This window comes from Peromyscus californicus, unplaced genomic scaffold, assembly GCF_007827085.1.
Source record: "Peromyscus californicus insignis strain IS unplaced genomic scaffold, ASM782708v3 Scaffold_24__1_contigs__length_46423439, whole genome shotgun sequence".
In the NCBI taxonomy this organism is placed as follows: domain Eukaryota; kingdom Metazoa; phylum Chordata; class Mammalia; order Rodentia; family Cricetidae; genus Peromyscus; species Peromyscus californicus.
Window position 1 is genome coordinate 14,549,045 of NW_026294535.1, and position 18,919 is coordinate 14,567,963.

The 18,919-nt window shown below is 40.4% G+C and overlaps 1 protein-coding gene across 1 annotated transcript in view; it reads left to right on the top strand.

Moving 5' to 3' along the window:
• Eea1 (early endosome antigen 1) overlaps positions 1-18,919 on the top strand; it is a 117,099-nt gene that overhangs the window by 53,666 nt on the left and 44,514 nt on the right. The window contains exons 10-12 of the mRNA XM_052753183.1: positions 6,978-7,094; positions 16,538-16,876; positions 18,300-18,449. Of these exons, the coding sequence (XP_052609143.1) occupies positions 6,978-7,094; positions 16,538-16,876; positions 18,300-18,449 (606 nt within the window). The remainder of the gene's footprint in view (positions 1-6,977; positions 7,095-16,537; positions 16,877-18,299; positions 18,450-18,919) is intronic.

An 18,919-nucleotide genomic window follows, 5' to 3' on the forward strand; every position in this document is an offset into this window, starting at 1 on the left:
GATTGAATTTATCTTAATTTGGTAGGAGCAAACGAAATATGATGTCATTTCCCACAGTTACATTAACAGTGTTATTTTGGAAAATATTTAGAAATAATTTCTTCTTTCTTTTCTTTCTTTTTGGTTCTTTTAAATTTTTTTGACATGCAGTCTCACTGTGTTGCCCTGACTCCTTTCACCCTCCTAGGCTCAGGTGAGACTAAGTCTCCTGAGTAGCTGAGATGACAGGTGTGTACCACGGTACTTAGCAAAAGATTTATTTTTTAATAGGCTTATTTCTAGTTGATAGACATTGAATAGTATGGATGAAAATTGTCTCTACAGTGTTCTAATTGGGGCTGGAGAGATGGCTCAGCAGCTACCGTACATGTTGCTCTTGCAGAGGACCAGGGTTTGTTCCCAGCACCCACACGATGACACATGATTATTGGTAGCTTCACTTTTAGGGGATCTGATGTTCTCTTCCTAACCTCCAAGGGCATCTGGCACACACGTAGTACACGGTCATACATGTAGGCAAAACACATACATGAAAAATAGTAAACAAATCTTTAAAAAAATGTTCCAGTCTACCACCATAATGGTCTAGTTTACCACATGTGGTCACACACACCTAGAATTCCAATGTTTGGAGGCTGAGACAGGAGAATCATGGGTTTGAGACCAGTCTTGGCTAGATAGTGAGAAACCATGTTTGAAGAAACAGCAAAAAACAGAAACAAAAAGAAAAGAAAACATTTGTTGTAGTGACAGTTCATTTTCTGTCATTTTTTAACTGGTGATCAAATGCCACTCTCTTCATAAATAGTAACATGCTTGTAAACAATGCAGTAAAATCACTACAGATGCCCTGTACTGATTCTTCCTTCCTTTTCTCTTTGTCTCTGTCTTAGCGGTGGGGACTTATGAAAGTGTATAGTTTTAACATGCATGAGACTATGAGGCTCTATGATGCTGGACACTAATGTATGTTTTCATGCAGATTTTCTCAAAGTGGAACTTCATAACCCTTAGCACACAATTTTACAAATTTTCAAATAATTTCAGGGGGTTCATAAATTTACCAGTCAGTTAAATGTCTAGAGATATTACTAGTCTGTAGCTATAAGTATGTAATCAAGAAGATTAGGGGCTGGAGAGATGGCTCAGCAGTTAAGAGTGTTGGCTTTTCTTCCAGAGACCCAGGTTCAATTCCCTGCACCCACATGATGGCCAACAACCTCTATAACTCCTCTTCCAGGGGATCTGACATTGTCTTCTTGACCTCCATAGGTACTGCACATACGTGATGCATAGACATACATGCATGCAAAACTCCCATACACATAAAATAATAGTAAATAAATCTTAAAAAATAAGATGCTGATAATGTGTTTTAGATTACTTTGAATGTGCCCAGTCATTTATTTCTTTACTTTAGTAAAGAACTTGTGTTAACTAGATCTGCCTGTTGACTGATAATTTCTCAAATTAAAAAATTAATCTCAATTAAAAAAATGCCATTGAATGTTATTTGACATTTCCATATAAATGAACATGATGACTAAATTTTCATTAAAGTGGTTTTAGAGTATGCATATTTCAAACTGTAGTCCCCTCTGACTTTTTCCACTTGAGCATTATGGGAGTCATACTTGTTAATTAAAAATAGCAGAAGCTGGGCAGTGGTGGCACATGCCTTTAATCCCAGTACTCAGAAGGCAGAGGCAGGCGGATCTCTAAGTTTAGGCCAGGTTGGTCTACAGAGGGAGTTCCAGGACAGCCAGGGTTACACAGAGAAACCCTGTCTCAAAAAAATAAAACAAAACAAAAAACAACAAAAAGAATATTATTAGCAAAGAAAAGAAATCTTTATATCTATATTTGAAAAATATGTGGAGGAACATGCTACAGTTTGATAATGGAAAATATTTCTGAATCATATTTCTGAATTACCGTAATTAAAGGGTTTTTATAAATTTATATTTTTATTCATTTAGATTAAAATAATCTGGAAAGCTGTGTAGAGAGATAACTCAAGGTGGAAATGTTTATAACTGAAGTTAAAAAATTTGGGGTGAAGGAATTTAGTGTCTCAGTCCTTTCCTCAAGTAAACAGGGATAATTGTAGGAACCAATGAAGTTACTTTCTAGAAAAGATGAGCCTGGAGTGAAGGGAAGATGGAACTGGGGGGGCATGTGGTAGCGCCATCTGTCTTTAACCCTAGAACTCAGGGGCAGACAGAGCTCTCTGATTCTGAGGCCAGCCTAGTCTATGTAGTGAGTTCCAGATCAGTCAGGATTACACAGTGAGACTCTGTCTGTCTATATAAAAATAAAATTCTAAACAAAGGAGGAGGAGGAGGAGGAGGAAAATGACATAATTCAGTTCTTTGCACTCAACTCTGCTCAGGTTTTTCACACAAATGACCTTTTTAGGAATTTTGAATAAATTTAGAAGGACATTTATTCTTGTTGATTAACTGAAGAAGTTATTTACTACTTAAACTGTAATTTAGAGAATCAGCTATAACATTTAATCTCTACATAGTTAATAGATACACAGTGATGAGTAGGACTCCCAGGTATGTCAAATATTTTTGTTTTCTTCTTTTTTTTTTTTTGGTTTTTCGAGACAGGGTTTCTCTGTGTAGCTTTGCGCCTTTCCTGGAACTCGCTTTGGAGACCAGGCTGGCCTCGAACTCACAGAGATCCGCCTGGCTCTGCCTCCCAAGTGCTGGGATTAAAGGCGTGCGCCACCACCGCCCGGCCTATATTTTTAATAACTTTAAGAGTCAGACTAATACTACCATTAGACATGGAGTTTTGAACACCACTAGATTTTGGATACTGTGTTAGTTTTAAAATATCTAATTTGATTCTGTAAAGTTATTCGATCTGTTTTACACATTAGGAATCTGAGGGTAAATGAGGTACAACTTGCTTTCAGGTCACATGTCTAAAATAAAGAACCTAGGTCTTACTCAGATCTTCCTTCTGTAGCATCCTGTCTTCCATTTTAATTTGTCTCATAATGGCCTCATGAGTGACTTTGTGCTGCTAATTTTTTTGTTTGCTTGTTTTTTGTTTTTATCTTGAGACAGGATCTCACTTGAGGCCAGGCTAACCTGGAACTTACTATGTAGCTCTGGTTGACCTCAATCTCATATGTGACTTTCCTTGCCTCCTAAGATGGAGTTAGAGGGAGCTACCATGCCAAGCTTTTTGTGCTACTAATCTTGTCCCAATGTTTATTATTACTTTAGTGTTTTGCCAAAATTGTATGTTGTTTAGTATTGAATAATAGCTGAGAATATATATTCGCTTTGTAGACCAGACTGGCCTCGAACTCAAAGAGATTTGCCTGCCTCTGCCTCCCTAGTGCTGGGATTAAAGGCATGTGCCACCAGTGCCTGACTAGCTGAAAATGTTTTGAAGTTGTATCCAATACTATTTTCATATGAAAAAAATTAGTATAATTGTTTCATCTCATATGTTTGTTTGTAACTTCATTTGCTTTTTGGTGTCTGCTTACTATGAATATGTGGCATGTTTTATTAAAATTCAGTTCTGTTTATTCTCAGCCAAGTATAATAATGAATTATGACATTTACTAGAAAAAATTAATGTAGATGTGGTTATTTTTACTAAGTCAGAATAAAAACACATTACAAGGCCATTAAGGAAGCTAGAAGGACAGAGATTTAGCAGATGTTCTCTAGTTGGGGTTGATGATCTGTAATCTGGAATACATATTATTACTATGTATACCTTTGGTTCATTTTCATTGAAACCTACATACTATGTAAATTCATTACATTTTTGTTTATATATTTATGAAAGTGTGTTTTTCATTCTAAAGCATAAGTAGTTGACTATTTTATAGATGGGAGATTGAAGGTTTAAAGATTTAAATTGTTTCTAAAAGCATTCATCAAAGTAAATATCAAAGAAAGCTGCAATGAACTTAGATATGGTGTGGTGTTTAATGGAAATGTTTTTAAAGACTCTTATTTATATTCAAAAAATCTTATTTGAATCCTAATTTTAAGAGAAAAATGTTTATTCAGGTTTGGAATAAGTATGATTATAATCATACATAGCTGTTTAAGAGTACATTTAATATTAAGTATGTTAGTTTAAGAGATCATATTTGTATGTATGTTTGTGTAGCTAGAGTTTTCCTGCCTGGTCCACAGTCAGGACAAATCTCTCTCACCTGCCAGTCCCACAGCCGCTCAGACCCGACCAAGTAAACACAAAGACTTATATTGGTTACAAACTGTATGGCCGTGGCAGGCTTCTTGCTAACTGTTCTTATAGCTTAAATTAATCCATTTCTATTAATCTATACCTTGCCACATGGCTCGTGGCTTACCGGCATCTTCACATGCTGTTTGTCATGGTGGCGGCTGGCAGTGTCTCTCTGACTCAGCCTTCCACTTCCCAGCTTTATTTTCCTCCTTGTCCTGCCCACACTTCCTGCCTAGCCAATGGCCAATCAGTGTTTTATTTATTGACTAATCAGCAACACATTTGACATACAGACCATCTCACAGCATGTTTGGGCATCTCTACTGTGTTCTCAGTGTGAAAGGATGATTATAATCATACATAGTGTTTGAGTACATTTTATATGAAGCATTTGTAAGATCATATCTGCATGTGTGTTTGGGCATCTCAGTGTACACTTTTGTGAGCACCATCTTCCACCTTTCATCCATCATTTTATTGTTTTTTTTTTCTGCTTTCTAATGGAGATGCATACATTTGAGGTAACGTGCTTTGGAAGACGTCTTACTTTGGTCATGTTCTTATCTGCCACCGTCTGTTGTCATACACAGTTTGTGTTTTAGGCAATCTTAGAACTTCACAGACATGCTCATTTTGTTTTGTCCATCAAACAAGTTTTCATCCACTTTAAATGATTATTTCTTCATAGTAGTAGACTATTCCAGCAATAATTATAATTCTGTAGCACTAACAGACTGTCAGGTCAAAATATCATTCCTTAATTATTTGTAAGTTGAAAGTTTGAAAAATTCAGTGTTAAGTTCAATGACATGGCATCAAGGAAAATTAAAATTTTATTAGGGTCTTGTACTGTCCTAGTGGGAATAAATATCTATTAAATCTTTTAGGGGATGATCACTCACTAGACAATATATTTTTTAATGAGTGCTAAGCAACAGAAATAATTTTAGGTGTTATGAATACACCATGAAGTCAGTCCTGCTCTCCTAAGCCTTGTATTCCTCTGTAGGAGTCAGATAATGTGTGACAAGCTGATCTAGATTTGTGTTAGTTAGCTTTTTATTGCTGTGAAAGCTGCTTGAGGGAAACAATTTCAAAGGAGGAAGATTCATTTTGGCTCATGGATTCAGTCTAGTTTTGTCTGGACCCTTTGCTTTAGAATGTCATGCCAGCTGGGGACTATGGCAGAGGCTGGTAACCTGGAAGCCCAGAGGGGAAACTGGGTCAAGATGCCCCTGGTGACTTCTTCCTCCAGCTGTGCCTCACCTCTGAACATTTGCATCACCTCCTCCATCACGATCCAATCCTGAATTAATCAGTGGATTAGTCATTTGATTAGGTCAGAGTCCTCATGATCTAATGACCTCTCATTGATTAGGTCTCCTTAACCACATGAGCCTTTTGAGATGTTTTAGATGTTTTTATATCAAACCGTACCATGGTAGGAAGGGAAGTGACAATAAGTTCTCTGAAGAAGGAGAAAAAAGCAGGGTGTGTGCTGTGGGAGAGCTGGGAATAAGTGGGACAGTCAGCTGGCATGGTCGGGGAGGTCGAGGATATGAATAAGGAGAGTAGAAAGCGGGAGTCAGATGAAGTCTGTAAAGCGGAATCCTGGGAAGTGAGTCCAGCAAGTGCTGAACTGCAGCCATAGGTGACCTTGGGCTGTGAAAGGACAAGGGAACTCAGCCAGGAGGACAGCGACCTGGCTGCCAACTGTGGCACTATCTGGAGAGAAAATAGACTTATGCACCACTGAAAATGCTTCAGGATCGAAGTTATGTGTGCTCTGGGTTCATAAGAAAGGAGTGAAAGGGTCTGAGCAGAGGTACTACTGCCACAGCAAACCAAATCCTCCAAAGTTTCTTCTTTATGATGCAAGGACTAAGGCTGTTGATATGTTAAGAGCAAAAATTTAAATTTATTTTATACATATTATAAAGTTTATTCATCATAAGGAACATATGTAATGGAAATGACTAACTTTAACTGTATAAAAAGTAGAGCCAGCAAGAAATATTAGAAATAACAAATTTCCTGTGCTAATATCAGCATTCTGATGTTTGGGTTTTTGTGTGTTACAGGTGTGGCTTTTCAAGATATTTGCCCATCTGGTTTTTTCTTTTATTATTTTTAAGTGATCAAACTGTCTGAGCAATAAACATTATTTTTGTTATAAAAATGTTTAAATTCACTATGACAAGTTTTTATTCAACTGTTATACTTGACCATAGAGTGGTCTGGCTTAATGAAACTGTATAGACCTTAGCTTGGTAACTTGTTTGGATAAATACGCTCTTATTATAATCAGAAAGGTGATTCACCCAGATCAAACCATATTGTATGTTTGAACACACATGTCTTAAAATGGAAGGAAAAGTTTCTGCCATGGGAGCCTGGAGAAACTCTGGACATAATTGGTTTTCCTTTTTAAAGTCAGGAGGCTCACAGTATAGATTTAAAACCATGAAATTAAAAATTGCAGTTTGATGTTAACTCAGACAGATAGAGATGTCAGTATTTCAGTTGATACATTATTAAATAAATGAACTGATGCATCTTGGGTGTATTTTAAAAATTAATTTTAAGCAAAAAGTTTTAGGTGGGAGTATTAATGGTACTGGAATCAAGAATTAAGTTGGAAAGTCTCAAGTATTACTTGAGTTTAACTGCACCAGCAGCAGAGAACACACACTGTCTTCAACCTTGTGTGCCTCCATTTTGTTTGCATTCATTTTCTTTTTCAGGCTACAATAAGCCAACTAAGGAGTGAACTTGCCAAAGGCCCCCAAGAAGTTGCAGTGTATGTTCAGGAAATACAAAAACTTAAAGATTCAATTAATGAATTAACACAAAAAAACCAGGTAAGAATTTTATAGCTGCATATAGTGGTGAATGGATTCTATCTTCATTAAATTTTCATCTTCTATGTTTTATTTATACCGTAGGACAAGATGTCTCTCTCTCTCTCTCTCTCTCTCTGTCTCTGTGTGTGTGTTTATGTGTGTGTTGTGTGCAAGTATGTGTATGTATGTGTGTTGTGTGTGTGTATGTGTGTGTGTGTGTGTGTGTGTGTGTGTGTGTGTGTGTGTGTGTGTGTGCGCGCGCGCATGGGGTACAGTATAACCTGAAGACAAGGAGAAAGGTGACCTGTAAGAGGTGGGTGTAGACTGAGTACAGGTACAAGCCTATCTGTGATGATGGGGTCAAATCCTCATGAATGCAGTACTAGGCAACTATTTGGCCACAGAGCTGTATCCTAGCCTTATTTTTAGTTTTCTCTTTTGAGAACTACTGTATTGATTTCAGTTGACACTCCATATGTCCTTTTACAGTCCCATCTACAGGTCACACAGTGTCATCAGCACCTGTATAGGTTTTACACTTTCACTTTTTTTGCCTGTGCTTTAGGTAAGAAATTGAAGAAATTACTGATAAATTCATTGTCATGAATTTTTCCTCTCTATTTTCTTTAAGAATTTTATCATCTTAGGTGTTAACGTTTATGTCTTAGATTTGCTTTGCACTAATTTTTGTAGACACATAAGACAAAAGTCCGGTGTCATTATGTGGCATGTGGGTACTCCCTTTTCCTGATACCGTTTGTTGAGACGGTCCCTGCCGTGTTGTGTGATCATGGGGCTCTTTTAAGTCATTTGACTATTGCCTTAGTCGGTTTCAGCTCCTGTAACAAAACACCATAAACTCTAGCTTACAATGAGCAGAAATTGATTTCACACTGTTATTTAGACTAGGACATCCAAATTTAGGGACAAGATGTTATATCTTGATGGAGTGTGCTGTCTGGTTTATAGATGGTGTCTTCTTGCTGTGTCCTCACAGAAGGAAGGACGGATCTTTCTGAGTCACTTTTTCTTTTTAATAAGAACAGTAATCTCATTCATGAGGCTTTGGTCTAAACTTTAATAACCTCTCAAAGGCAAAATCTCCTAATACCTTTGCCTTGGAGGCTTAGGATTTGAAAATATGATTTTGGAATCGCAGGGGATACAAAGCTTGTGACCTGCAGGGTGTTCTCACATGTGCAGGGGGTGCTCACATGTGCAGGGTGTGTTCACATGTGCAGGGGGTGCTCACATGTGCAGGGTGTGCTCACATATGTAGGGGGTGCTCGCATGTGCAGGGGCTGCTCGCATGTGCAGGGGCTGCTCTCATGTGCAGGGGCTGCTCACATGTGCAGGGACGCTGCTCTCATGTGCAGGGCCTGCGGCCATCTGCTGGGGCACGGCAGTCTCTCAGTAGTCAGGCACCCAAAGGAGAGTGACTCTCCCTCAGCAGCTCTTAACTGCCAACAGCTCCTCATCTGGTAGTGTGGGCCCCTGGAGGGCCCGTATAGATCCATGCTGGAATTTTGACTGACTTGATCCTGTGCAGGTCTTGTCCTGGGAACCGAGGCTGCTGTGGCTGATGTGTGCTTTAAGCTATGCCGTATCTAGAAGGCAGCCTTTCACTGCTCCCCTTCCCATTCTTACATTCTTCTTCTGCCCTTTGTCCGGGAAGTTCTGATACAGGTGACCCATCTATAGCTCAGCACTCAGCTCTTTATACTTGGCACATTGATCAGTTATGAGCCTCGGCATTAACCACCACCCACTGTAAAAAGAAGCTTCTCTGACTAAAGTTGGAATAAGCAAAATCTTTGGGTATAAAATAGACTGCTGTTTGATAACATGACCGTTTATTAAAACACTAACACGTACCACCATAGGACCTGTGGTCTCCTCGGTCATAGGCTTTTTAATGGGATTATAGTACCAGGCATGAAGTAGTTCTGTGGAGCAGGCCTTCTGTCTAATCAAGAAGTTGTTGCCACCCCCATAACTGTCCTGCTGTTGTTGGACCGGTGAGCACATCCTGCCGTCAGGTCATTATAGTAGTTTGCAAGAACCAGTGCTGTAGAAGACCAGTGATGTCTTTTCTCCCCAAGTAGCCTGCATAGTACCTTCCAGCATGTGTAAGCTCCTTAGCAGGGAGTGTGTGCAGACCAGTTATAAGTGGGTTTCTTTATGTCTTCTTGCACAAGAGTGAGTGGTGTCTTCAGCAAAGGGGTCTTGCCATCTAGGTACGGTGGGTAACCCAGAGTGTTGTGATAGCTTGTGCTGTCTGTCCTGGGTCCCCGTCCAGGGAGGGATTGTGTGCCTGACACTGTAATTCTCAGTTACCAACAAACCAGTAGATTTCCTTCCGGCTTCCTCCTGCATCCTTAGTTTTGGCTCTTACCGTGTGTGTGATGTGGGCAGAGAGTGTCTGTGTGGAGGTCAGAGGACAGCGTGGTGCCTTAGTTCTCTGCTTCCACCTTCTTGTCAGGTCTAGGGAGTCAGCTCAATTGCTCTGGCTTGGCAGCAGTGCTTCTACTCTGAGCCTTCTTGCTGGCTCCTCCACCTTATTCTTTTCATTCCACTGAACCTGGAACTCATCAGTTCAGCTACATCAGCTGGCCCATGAGCCGCCAAGCCCCTCCTGTATCCACTCCCAGTTTTCGGATTACATGTGTGTGCTGCCACAGCCAGCTGCATGGGCGCTAGGTTTCCACACTCAGGTCTCCTGCTTTGTCCATTGACCATCCCCCACTCCTGTTAACGCCCCTCCCCAACCAGGTCTGTAGATGTAACCAACCTTCTTATTAAATAAGAAACACAGAACCAATGCAAAGAAGAAAGCCAAGAGGTCAGAGCTAAGAGCTAAAACCTTACCCTTCCTCCTGCGGTGGTCCTACCTCTTCGAACCAGAGCTACCCCTGTGTTAAAGTCTTTATATAGAGTTCCTGTCCTGCTTTCTCATTGGTTGTAAACCCAACCACATGACCGCCTCCTCACGGCCTGTCTGTATAGGCCTCTAGGTTTTCCATGATTGGTATTGAGATTAAAGGCATGTGTATCCAATACTGGCTGTATCCCTGAACACACAGAGACTTACCCAGCTCTGCCTACCAAGTGCTGGGATTACAAGCGTACGCCACCACTGCCCTGCTTTCCTATGGCTTGCTAATAGCTCTGACCCCCGGGCAACTTTATTTATTAACATACAAATAACATTTTAATACAAATAAAATATCACCATACAGGTCTTTACTTTCTTATACTAGGGGGGTAGAGCATGATTAAGTGCTTGTCTTTAAAGATGTGATGAAAATGTTGACTTTGATGTAATACCTTAAATCTACTGTTTTTGTGAACTGTAGCAAGAGAAAAGTCAAGAAAAAATAAAATTAGAATAAGGAAAAAGATCATATAATTGGCTGTAACTCTTAAGACCCATGCCAATGTCATGTGAATGAGCTTGGAAGCACATCCTCCAGCCCGAGCCAAGTCTTCAGGAGCTCTGGTCAGCAGCTCATTACAACTTGAGGAGAGAGCTGCTGAGCCTCACAAATGATGGGGGATGATAGATGTCATTGTAGGTCCATGCTGCTAAGACTGAGAGAAATGTCTGCATGTGCCCTTTACGAGCAGCTCTGTTTTCCGATCTCAGAATCATTAAGAACTCCATAGAGTTCATGTTGGGGAGAGGTGAGAAAGAGAGCTTTCTTTCATCTGTGTATCATTACCATACTAGACCTTCAGTTTTTTAAAGAATTCACAGATTTAAAATTTTTAACCTGATAAATTTTAACATAACTGTTCTTAAAAAATGGCTATTCACCCAAACATGTGAATTCATTAAGAATGGTGGTGATATGTTTACAAATCTCTTTAATATCTGGCTTGATATAGGACAGTTTGAGTCTCTATAGTCATAGATCAAGAGACTTTACTCTCACACAGTTACGCAGTTGAAAAAGGAGATGTATGTGATTTTTGTAGTCATGGCAGTTTTTATCTCATACTAATACTTGGTAAATGGTGGCTTCTCAAGAGTCAGTTACCATGTGGCATCTTAAACCAGACCAGCAGACGTTCTGTATCCGTGACATCAGAAGTCACTGGTCTCTCCTGCCTTGGAGCAGATTTTCTCGTGTATGTGATGTCCTGCATCATTCATTCGTCATGTTGAAGGATCTCCCAAGTGTGGACACATTGCATTGTATAGTATATAAGCTGTCCATTCATCAGCTTTATTTCAATGCCAGAATAGATTGGAGTGTGAGGAAACTCAAACTCATATAGTGGAGCTAATGAAACAAAACAGAGCTGAAGGTTCACTCATCTGTCTTTATCTATCTACCTGTCCCTCTTGTCCTTCCTGCCCAGTCCTCATCAAACCGTAGTTATTGGCAATAATTGTACCCACATATTTTAAATTTGTAAATGTCTACAGCTAATCTGTTCGGAGGTTCTAGAGATTACAGCTAAGGCCTTGTGCATCTGCAAGCGTGCTCTGCTGAGCTGTGTCGCAGGCCTTCCTCTTTTATCTCCTTGAGACAGGGTCTTGCTAGGTGCTCATGCTGAAATTAATATCCTCCTGCCTCAGCCTTCTGAGTAGCCAGGACTGCAGGCCTGTGCCACCTAGTGTGACTTGTATATTACCTTTTGATGGATGTTATGTACAATAACTTATGCTGCTTTTATGGACCATTGGCCTCATCAGTGTAGATAGGTAAAATGTATACTAGATGGAAAGTACTATTTTTTGCTGTTTAAATTTTCAGTTTCAATCTTGTGTTTATTAATTATTAGTCTTAAAATATTAAAATCAAAGTGACAACTGGAAGAAATTGCCTTGTTATGTTTGAATAAAATTGTATTTAAACATAATTCTGCACCTCAGATTAATTATTTTCATATAAATTCTGAACAAGATCACATTGTTTATTTAAGGCTACTTATATAACAGGAGGTTGAAAGAGACAGAGTTATTTTGGAGGGTCTTATCTGTCATCTTATCTGTATGTACTGCTTTCCCTTTGAGCAGTCTCAGCCTTAAGCTGTACATAGGTCAAAGTGAGGGCCAGATAAGGCAGATGCCCAAAATACTGCTGTGTGTTACCGTCCTGCTGTGTAACACAGTTGACTCACCGTGTCTGCAGATTCAGAGCCGCAGATTCAGGCAGCTGTGCATCGAATTTTTTATTTTTTTCTGTGTGTGAATATATGTCTGTATGTATATACCAGTGTATCACATGTGTACCTGGTGCTCTTGAAAGCCACAGGAAGGTGTTTGATCCTCTGGAACTGGAGTTACAGATGGCTCTGAGTTGCCATGTTGATGCTAATGTCCAAACACTGGGTCCTCTATGAGAACCGCAAATGCTCTTAACTGCTGAGCCGTGTCTACAGCCCCAATATAACAGTTCTTTATGACACATTTACATTGTTTAAACGATCAAGACATGATTTAAAGTGTATGGGAGACTATGCATGGGCTATGTAAATACTGCACGATTTTATATATAGATTTGAGTGTCCACAGATTTCTGTCATGTCTGAAACATCTTGGAACTAATACCGAGAGCAGGACAGTATAGCAGACAAAGCCATGTTTATAGCCCAGCTTTGCCGCTTATTGACCAGTCTCTTCTGCTGGAGATGGTACTACGTGTTTCTTAGAATAAACATGGATAGTAAACCAACTAAGAAGGTGATAAGGGTTTCACGAGCTTTTAGTAAGTACCTCAGTGAATTTTGATTTAATTGTTTGTTTTAGCAAATGTTGGAATAACAGTGTTGGATCAAGGCCATGGTCAAAGTTTTCCTAACTTACAGTCTACTAAATCAGAAAAGACCTGTATAGAACACATAACTTTTAACTGAGTCCTTACATACTAAGGAGGATTTTGTAATGGTAAAGGAATTAATAGAACCTCAATTTCAAATGTTGATGTAAAAAGGTATGGAACCATGTAAGAGAACATGCAGTTCATAAAATGTAAGATGTCAGTTATCTATAAACAATTAAAAATGTCACTCTTTTTCATTCATTCCTTTTACATGGGCAAATATCAGTTGGATAACAAATGAAACATGTTATAGGGAAATTGTTATTTTTAAGAAACTATGGAAACAATTGATGAGAAAATTAAAAGGGAGGACAGGGAGGCTTTTATTACACAAATGATCATTAGCCAGGCTTCATACGCACCTCATAACTTAAACTGGAGTAGGACAGATTTTAGGAATAATGAATTGATTTACTGTCTAAATTATGTATTTTAAGAAAATAATTTGATTTAGAATCATAATAATGACTCTGTCCCTAGGTTAAATTGCATTAGGTTCTTTCGACCCCAGATTTCTCATCTGTAAATAGGAATGATATCTATCTCAAAATTTGTTGTAAGGATAGATATGGAGAGTTGAAAGACATCGCTGTTTTCTTTAAAGGGTTGCTTCCACTGTTTTTAAACAGTATTAGAAGTTGAGTGCTGGGATTATAGGTTTGTGCTGCCACACCAGCTTGGTAGAGTTTGATTCATATAGGACAAGTGAATGTTAAATAGTCACTGCTTGCCCTGTACTTTTGACTCTTTAGAGAGTCAAGATGTCCAGAACATGTGTAGAAGGGGTGGATTACTCAGTCACTTTATAAGTAAGCCCATGGGAAAGAACATTGACTTAAAAATAGCCTTAATTTTATACCACATTTAAAACTTACATGTCACTCAGCAGCTCAGCATCTGTGAACATGGTTATATTAGGAATTTCAGTAACTTACAGTCTTTAAAAATGATTATAAATCAATATGCAGATTTAATTTAGTGTATGAATCTGAAATGTTATTTTTCTAAATGTGAGTTCTAAATGTGCCGTTATATAGAGACTATTTGAGTTACTAGTTAATAAGATGTGTGTAATAAAAAGATTGTCCTGATACACTGCTGATGCAAAGTGTCCTTCCTCCTCCACGCTTTTGTCTGCCCCTGGAATGAATGTTTTTGTTGCTTGGTTGAAACATCTGCCTGTTAACTGACAGCTGCAGACTCCCGTTTCCCCTTTCTGAGTGATGTTCACCCTCATCTTAGTTGTTGCTGTGATGAAACACCAGGACCAAAAACCAAGTTGGGGAGGAAAGGGCTTATTAGGCTCACACTTCAGCATTGCTGTTCATCACTGGAGGAAGTCAGGACAGGAACTCAAGCAGGGCAGGAACCTGGAGACAGGAGCGGATGCAGAGGCCACGGAGGAGTGCTGCTTACTGGCTTGTTCACCATGGCTTGCTCAGCCTGCTGTCTTATAGAGCCCAGGACCACCAGCTGAAGGATGGTACCACAATGGGCCCTCCCCTGTTGATCAGTTATTTAAAAAAATGCCCTACAGGTGTTCCTACAGCCCAACGTTAGAGACATTTTCTGAATTGAGGTTCCGTCCTGCGAGATGACTTTAGCTTATGTCAAGTTGACAGAGAACTGTCTAGCACAGCTCTCATTTTCCCTCTTCTTAGATACACTTGCTGTTCTGGGGCTGCTTTTTGTGATGTGTCCCTGATAAATCATCTTAACTTACTGTGTCTCAGGTGGGCGGTCAAGAGCCTTCCCTGTGTGCTGGTACCTAAGCTTTCCCCTGCTCCCCACCGAGGCTTCCAGGTTTGCTGTTAGCCAACCTGTTCTTGCTTCCTTCCTCGGGACCTTTAACATACTCGTACACTTCCTAAATTACTCTTCAGTTTCTGAAAACTACCTCAGACTGTTGTTTTCCTACTTTTAGCTTTATGTGATTTAGCTCACTTTTAAAAATCAGTATTTGGCAATCCCCAGTTGATACATTTACAACATAACCCCTGTACCTAAGGCTCAGGGGACATTGTGGAAGAGACGGCAGAAAGATGTAAGAGCCTGTGGACCAGGGCATCTGCTGCAAGGTAGTGAGTGTCCTCTGATTATCACAGTGACCTGCATAATGAATGACCAGCTGACAGCCGTCGTGGATGGGGAAGTCTCACGAGACCCCACTGCAGATAGAGGAGCTGCAACCAAGTAATAGCTGCTGGGAGAGGGACTCAGTCTTTTCCAGAGTCAAGGGGCCAGCACCAAACACATGGGCATGCAAGCGACAGGAAATGTACTCGGTGTGTGTGTGTGTATGTGTGTGTGTGTGACAGTCATGAAGAAGAGGTCATGGATTTGAAAGGGAGTGGGGAAGTTCTTGGAGGACTTGAGAGGAGTAGGATGGAAACAAGTGATGTAACTACAGCGCTCATAGATTAAATTCTTAAAAATTGTAAAATCAAAAATTATTCTATTTTCTTTTCCCCTCCTGCTAGCCCTTTATATCCCTCTTTTCTTCCTTCCCTTCCCTTGGCAATCAAACTCGGCTTTCTGCATGCTAAAAAGGCGTTTGGCTGCTACTGATGACATCCCTAGTCCTTTCAAACCTCTCTGTGAATTATCTTAGCTGTTTTAGGAAGGCTACTTTACACGTGCTGTCTTGTCTATACTATAGCTTCTTTACGATGTGGAGGGTCTGGTTGTCCTCTCTTCCACACCGTCCCTTGTTGCACAGTGTGTTAGTAAATTTCCCTTGTTACACAGTGCGTAAGTGAATGTCCCTTGTTGCACAGTGTGTTAGTAAATGTCCCTTGTTGCACAGTGTGTTAGTAAATGTCCCTTGTTACACAGTGTGTTAGTAAATGTCCCTTGTTACACAGTGCGTAAGTGAATGTCCCAGTGTCAGGTGACAGACAGATCAGGTCGTGTCTGGGGTGTCTTCTCGGCGTGTGCACTTTTCTTAGGGAAGTTAACATTTTTGTTTGTTTTTCACTTTAAAATATTCCATGTCACCTGTAGCAACATCTGAGATCAGCCTTTGAGTTCAGGTTGCTTGATCCAGATCTGTGATTGATGGTGTTATTTTTATGTTTATTTTGCTAGTTTGAGTAAAATAAAATATGAGGCCAATAAATACCATCTTTAGATCATTACTTTTTATTCCCAGAAAGAAATTTGAGCGCATTTTAGCTTGTAACTAAACTAAATGCTCGTTATCAGAAGGGAAGAAAAAAGTGCAGCCGTCGATCAGACACTAGTGAGGCAGGAGACACTGAGGCCGTCACTGCCCGGGAGCTGCCTCGCCCAGGTCAGAGCGTCAGCGCACCCCAGTATTCAGAATAATGTTTACTGGATGAAAAGTAGTTTTAACTTTTTCACTTAAGTAGGAACATAAACATGTATTGCCCCTAGTCCCCAAAGAATACAGTATATATTCTCAGGTAATGGCAATATTTTCCTGGTAATTTTTGTTTTGTATCCGTACATTTTAGTCATGATGACCAGTAATAAAATTATGTCAGTATGTCATAAATCTTTTCTGAAGTATTTTCAGTTTTACACTGTTTTATTGACTGCTACAAAGCTGGTTTGAGAAACGGGAACAGTTAAAAAGTATTAATGTAAATGTTTACATTGGTATTCCAGAACTTGACTGAGAAGTTGCTGAAGAAGGAACTGGACTACACGCACCTAGAGGAGAAGCACGGTGAAGAGTCGGTGAGCAGGAAGAACACACAGGCAGCCCTGCATCAGAGGGACCTGGACTGCCAGCAGCTTCAGGCCAGGCTGGTTGCCTCCGAAGGCTCCCTGCAGAGGGTGCAGGCCGAGCTCCATGAGAAGGGAGAGGCTGCTCAGAAGCTCCGAGAAGAGCTGCGGGAAGCGGAGAGCAGGCACCAGCACCTTAAGGCCGAGTGTAAGCAGCTGCAGCAGCAGCGTGAGGAGAAGGAGCAGCATGGGCTGCAGCTGCAGGGGGAAGTCAGTCAGGTGAGCGCTGCGGCCGCCACAGCTCCTCAGGCCGATAGGGATAGGAGTCATTTCTGTTAGAAAAGTGGCCACCTTAACATCTGGCTTTTACAACCTGTAGCGTTAGAACCCATTCCTTTTTTTAAAAATTTTCCTTATGGAGGGCGGGACGTGTGGGGGAGGCGATACCATTCACATATAACACCCTTGTGAAACTTTTATTAACAAAAATTGCTTAGAGTGGTGCCCAGTATGGGGTATGTAGTAGGCTTTATCTGTTACAGTTAATTCAAATTGTTCACTATTCTGTAATTAAAAATTCTTGGGGTGCTTGAGACCAGGCTGCTCTGTCTGAGCACTGGCTGCTCTTCCTGAGGACCTTGGTTGGATTCCCAGCACCCACTTGACAGCTCACAACCACTGTAACACCAGTTCCAGGAGATCCAACACCCTTTTCTGGTGTCCTGGGCACCAGGCACACATATGGTGCATAGATGTACATGCAAGCAAAACACCCATACAAAGGAAATAAAACTCTAAATAATAAATAATAATTTAAAAATATAATAAGTTTGAAGTCAAACGTGGTAGTTCTTAACTCTGGAAAACTTGGAAAAGTCATGGTGGGAGGTTCAAAAGACTGTCTGTGTGTGCCTTGAGTGTCTTAATTTTTTTTTTTTAATGTTTTTTTTTTTTTTTTTTTTGGTTTTTCGAGACAGGGTTTCTCTGTGTAGCTTTGCGCCTTTCCTGGAACTCGCTTTGGAGACCAGGCTGGCCTCGAACTCACAGAGATCCGCCTGGCTCTGCCTCCCGAGTGCTGGGATTAAAGGCGTGCGCCACCACCGCCCGGCGAGTGTCTTAATTTTTAAGTCTCATTATTTTAAACTCCTCACCTTGATCCCCTATTTTTTTTTTAATTTATTATTATTTGTGTGTGGGTGTTTTGCCGGCACACGCATGCCTGGTACCTGCAGAGTCCAGCAGAGGGTGTCAAATCCCATAGAACGGGAGTGACAGATGGTTCTGAGCTGCTGGGGACTGAACCTGACCCCTCTGGGAGAGCAACCAGTGTTATTAAACTGCAGACCCAACCCAAGTCTCCTGTGTGTGTTTTTTTTTTTTTAACTGAGGATCGAACCCAGGGCCTTGCGCTTGCTAGGCAAGCACCCACTAGGCAAGCGCTCTGCCACTGAGCTAAATCCCCAACCCCATGTTTTGTTGTTTTTTTTTTTTTTTAAGGGAAAATAAAATAGGTACAAAATATGCAATGCTTACTCATAATCTTATATGACTCATTATAATTTACATGATGAAAATTCAGTTGTAGTTTAAGTTATTCTGTAGTATAAGGTATGAAGGGATATAAAATGAAAGGTGTGTTTAACTGGTGACAAATACAGTTTAGTACTTATACCCACGTGCATCCTCCCTTTCTGTCTTGAAGTTACATAGCAAACTCCTGGAGACGGAGCGGCAGCTGGGGGAAGCTCAGGGCAGGCTGAAGGAGCAGAGGCAGCTGTCCAGTGAAAAGCTGATGGACAAAGAGCAGCAAGTGGCTGAGCTCCAGCTCCAGCTCTCCCGGCTGGAAGAGCAGGTGAGCCAGCGTCTGAAAAGGAGCTGATGGCAGCACTTCAGCTTTGGGTCAGAATTGTAGTTCTAATTGTTCTTATTTAACATTGACGCATGTATTTCTCCCCAGTTAGAATATCCTGCTTATTCGCCACATTTTAAATTTACTACATTTTATTGTTATTCTATTCCTCAACATTCTCACTGGAAATGCACAGAGTACATTTTAGCTTTCAGCAGGAAGCCTTCTTGGTTTGATTCTACCCGAGGCTGCTGGACTCTTCATACCCAGGAAGAGCTACTTCCTAATGAGATTAACACACAGCTGGTGTGGATCATGAGCAGCATGTAAACATTGAGTTTATATGTACTTGAAGATTTCAGTTTTAATGATAAATCATATAGGGCATATAATATAGCTCAGTGATTCAACTTGCCTAGCATGTATCAGGCCCTGAGTTCAAGTCCTGGTGCCACAGAAGAGATGGCTCCAAG